Genomic DNA, 4886 nt, shown 5'->3' on the forward strand with positions numbered 1-4886 from the left:
GTGTGTGTGTTTCTGCCTGAACGGCGATAAGTAGTTTACTACAGTTATGTAGAACTTCGTGTGTGTGTTTCTGCCTGAACGGCGATAAGTAGTTTACTACAGTTATGTAGAACTTCGTGTGTGTGTGTTTCTGTCTGTAGGACGATTAGTAACTTACAACAATTATGTATGGTGTGTGTATGTGGGCAATGAACACGTTGATATATATAATTGCACACTTTGGCTCCGAAATTCATTTATCGTCTCCTCGGAGCCAAATCCGTTGTACAAGGTAGCGCTGCTTCGTGGAAGATATAGTAGTCGGAAGAAGTTTGACATTAAAGAACAGAACACATTTAATCACCACTGTGCAGACTTTAGAAAGAAATGTGGTTCCAAGAAATTGATTGCACTTAAATAAAGCCTATTATTCAACGTGTTATTATTCTCTGTCGTGTATCTTAAAATCTTCCAGCTTATAACGAACATTTTCGTAAATCGTGTTTGCTCATAGACTGGATACGGTTACTGATAAGAGTGTTTAATGCGATTGTATTCGCGTCGCATTAGACACGAACTTATAGTTCCTGCTTCTACTAGAAGTGTTCCTGATTTATATTCATGTGATATATTTACCTTTGGATTAAAGGCTCAAAAACCGCATAACAATACTGTCCGTGCTTCCTGGTGAGAAAAAAAAACAACCATCTACCAACACGCACAAAACTGTTCAAGATTCTGTTTCGTTTAATCACGATGGATGCGAAAAAATGTGTATTGATGAGACAGCATGTGCCCGTATTACAAAGCAGTTAAAATTATGCACCGCTTATTTACATACATGTATTCAATAACTTCGCTGGTAACTAACGGGGTTTTGAATAGATTTAATGCAAGATTGAAGCACCAGGTGGATAGATCTTATGCAAAACTTCAATATTCGAGCTCAATAAAAATAAGAGAAAAAAAGCGTAGATGATTCTTGCCACAGTTTTTCTAACAAATTAATCCGATTTTAAATAAATAATGAAACCCAGCTATCCCGGTAGGATGTTTTAAAAAGATTATTTCAACTAGCGACAGCAATGAAAACTTGTAGATCAGAAAGAAATAAATCCTTGAAATATGCAGAAGACGGCCAGTTAATAAATCATTGAAATGTGTAGTAGACAGCCAGTTAATAAATTGAAATGTGTAGTAGACAGCCAGTTAATAAATTGAAATGTGTAGTAGACAGCCAGTTATTAAATTGAATGTGCAGTAGACAGCCAGTTATTAAATCATTGAAATGTGTAGTAGACAGCCAGTTAATAAATTGAAATGTGTAGTAGACAGCCAGTTAATAAATTGAAATGTGTAGTAGACAGCCAGTTAATAAATTGAAATGTGTAATACACAGCCAGTTAATAAATTAAAATGTGTACTAGACAGCTAGTTATTAAATTGAAATATGTAGTAGACAGCCAGTTATTCAATTGAATGTGCAGTAGACAGCCAGTTATTAAATCACTGAAATGTACAATAAGAAAGCACTGAAACACAGCTAAGAAATTAAAAATAATGTTACTTGAGAGAGAGAGAGAGACCTTATAATCGAATACATTGATACCAAAAAAAAGTTTAAAGACTTTAAAAGGTTAGACGTGGTTGATTTTTTTAAGTTTCGACAGTGATAGCATCGATACCGAAGCTAATGTAAACAGCACGTTTCACTTCTAAGAATTAATATTTTATGGCAGGTTTCCTATATTTTGGTAGTGGAAATATAGTTAGCAATTAATGTAGCGAGTTTTGTTATAAGAATTTACAAAATTGTCTTGAGTGCTATTCTCTAATTCGAAATAACCATATTCTAATATTCATTTTGCTAGGGAGTTCCTGTTTAATTGTGTTATTAAAATATTTTTCAAAATAAGTATTTGACAGTTATAATTGTCCAATATTATTTGCAAAACAAAAATATTTATTTTCCTAGCAACAACAAAGAATTGAATCATTCTTTTGGCTTCTTCTTTACATAAGGTGCTGCTGGTTTTCGACAAGGAGGATGCACAATTTAAGTCTTTAAAATGGGCAGTAGAAAAACTCCAATTTGAATGTGTTGTAGCATCCAGCGACACCCAAGCTCTGGATCTTGTCCGTAATAATCATTACCATCTCATTATTGTAGACACACGACATTCTTCTGGATTCGATCCCTTTGTTCTTTCCAGGTAAAGAGCGAATATTTTTCTCTTTTTTTTGTTCTTTTCACATTTCTATATCATCTGTAATCATGCATACAAAATTTTAATAAACATGTACGATTTGAAATACCTGTGCAAAATTACTACTAAATTTTACAATTTTCTCTCATAATTTTAATAATAGTTGATAAATATTTTATTCGATATGACTTTGTTAAGTTTTACTTTCGGACAGAAAATTTTTGTTCAATCTAAAAATATCCTTGTGCCTTTACATTAAATAACTGTCTTATTATTATCGTTTTCGTTTTTCGATAATGATGAAGATGGCCTGAAATACTTCTGTTTCCTAGTTATCTGTACTAACTCGTTTGGTAGTGACTCAGTTTGTGCTGAGAGATATTTCACGCCAATTCTGAGGGGGAAAAATTAAGCCTTTTTTGGGCCAGAAGATTCGTTTAAACATCAAAATAAGACTTCTACCATTTATTGAACACGAGTTTCTTAACTGATCGATAAGTAGTATTCAGTTACTCTATTTGACGTGGGCCACTGTAAATGTCCTGTAAGTTTAAGATAGCGTATCAGGCTTTTGCTGAAACACTTTTTAAAATAATTATGTAAATTATTATATTTTAAGTGAATAATGTTTAGTTTGGCTTAAAGTTAACACTTTATAGTGTACAACGTTGGGAATGACTAAGGCTAAAGTTTTCCTGTGTATAACGTTGAGAATATCTTAGGGCTAACGTTTTAAAATATTTTGCGTTTAGAATGGCTTAAGACTAACGTTTTACTGTGTTTAACTTTAAAATGGCTTAAACCTAATGTTGAAAATAGTCTAGGGTTAACGTTTTACCATGTATAACTTTGAAATTGCTTTGGACTAACGTTTTACTGTGTTTAACGTTGAGAATGGTTTAAGGTTAACGTTTTACAATGTATGCGTTTAGAATGGCTTAGAACTAACATTTTACAGTGTTTAATGTTTAGAATGACTTAGGACTAATGTTAAAAATGGTTTAGGGTTAACACTTTACCATGTATAACTTTGAAATTGCTTTGGACTAACGTTTTACAATAATTAGCGTTGATAATGGCTTAAGACTAACGTTTTACGGTGTTTAATGTTGAGAATGGCTTACGGTTAACCCTTTACAGTGTATAACGTTGAGCTAGAAAGTATGAAAGAACACTGTATTTACTATCTATATATTTTTGTTTAACGGCCGAATGCGAGTTTCCAGTAGTTAGTCAAGTTCAAGTTGAAGTATTAAATATGTATTCTATTAAATTTTGTCAAGCGTTCTAAACTAAACAGACTCACTTACCAAAGCTCAGCTGTTTGTATTATACTATGCTAATATGTTTAACGGTGATTGATTCGAACAGTATGAAGTCCACTTTAATCAGTTTTTTTTTCTACTTAGCTATAACAATGTTTGTACAACGTAAAGCTTGTTTATTTACCACTAGGTGTAGCGATAACAGCTTATTTCGAACACTAAGTTTAGTTCTTTATTGTAACAATCCCAAGAACTTGATTTGTTACCTCCAGTTCAAGTGTAGCAGTGTTTGGATTATACTTAGAAAGTTGGTCTGCTATTTTGTCTGACATACGATGTGCTAAAGCCACCAGAAATGATTGTTCTTTTGAAATATTTCCCACGGTCTGTACTTAATAAAATTCGACTCTTTCTGATCAGTTTCAGCTATGTTTCAAGGTACAGCAGTAAAAAACAACAACAAATTGAATTGTCTGTTGTTTATCATTAATAGTGGAATCTTATGTATATGTAAATAGGTTCCTTTAAATACAGTGTGTGAGTTATGTTTTGTAAGCTTTAATTGTAAACTTGAGGGCCTATAACGCTAAAACTAAGGGTTCAATACCCATGGTAGACACAGCGTATATAGCCCATTTTACAGCTTTGTGCCATAAGAATCTGTTTTATCTTAATGACACACGATTAAGTAACTTATCTATTTTTAATTGTCCCTTCTCACCGAATCTTCCTACCATTCGCATTGCAACTTCAATTTCCCCATCATTCATATGTATGATACAATTTCTATATTAATAAATAACTTTGTATTAAAAGAACATATTCACAATTTTTACAAATGGGCCAGACGTGGCTTAGACGTTAGCGAGCTCGGACTGTAAATCCGAGAGTTTATGGTTCGTATTTACTTGCTGCAAAACGCATTTCGCATTTTGGGCACGTCAGTGGCTATAAGAATGACAGTCAAATCCCACTATTCGGACATACAAGGGTAGAGCAGCCCAAGAGTTGGCGGTGGGAGCTGTTGAATAGCTGCCTTCCCCCTCATCTATAAGTTCAAAATTAGGAACGGCTATGCGCAGATAGGTAGCTTTGCGTAAAATTTCGCAAGAAACTATAACAAAATCTTTGAATTTTACGCTACTCTGCCAATTTGTCTGAATCAAATTATCCATACCTGAGGTTAGAAAATCAAAGATATGCATAATAGTATTAATAATATCTTGAATATAGATATAATTACATTATTGTGAATGATTTATAGAATTTAAATCTTGCTAGGCCCGGCATGGCCAGGTAGTTAAGGAGCTCGACTCGCAATCTGAGGGTTGCGGGTTCGAATCCCCGTCCCGCCAAACATGCTCGCCCTTTCAGCCGTGGGGGCGTTATAATGTGACGGTCAATCCCACTATTCGTTGGTAAAAGAGTAGCCCAG

The 4886-nt window shown here is 33.8% G+C and overlaps 1 protein-coding gene across 1 annotated transcript in view; it reads left to right on the forward strand.

Annotated features, from left to right (window-relative positions):
• Positions 1–4886, forward strand: part of LOC106464503 (high affinity cAMP-specific and IBMX-insensitive 3',5'-cyclic phosphodiesterase 8B-like) — an 80227-nt gene that overhangs the window by 14759 nt on the left and 60582 nt on the right. Inside the window, exon 2 of the mRNA XM_022392239.1 lies at positions 2002–2192. Within this exon, the coding sequence (XP_022247947.1) occupies positions 2002–2192 (191 nt within the window). The remainder of the gene's footprint in view (positions 1–2001; positions 2193–4886) is intronic.

This window comes from Limulus polyphemus, unplaced genomic scaffold (genome assembly GCF_000517525.1).
Source record: "Limulus polyphemus unplaced genomic scaffold, Limulus_polyphemus-2.1.2 Scaffold1670, whole genome shotgun sequence".
Taxonomy (NCBI): domain Eukaryota; kingdom Metazoa; phylum Arthropoda; class Merostomata; order Xiphosura; family Limulidae; genus Limulus; species Limulus polyphemus.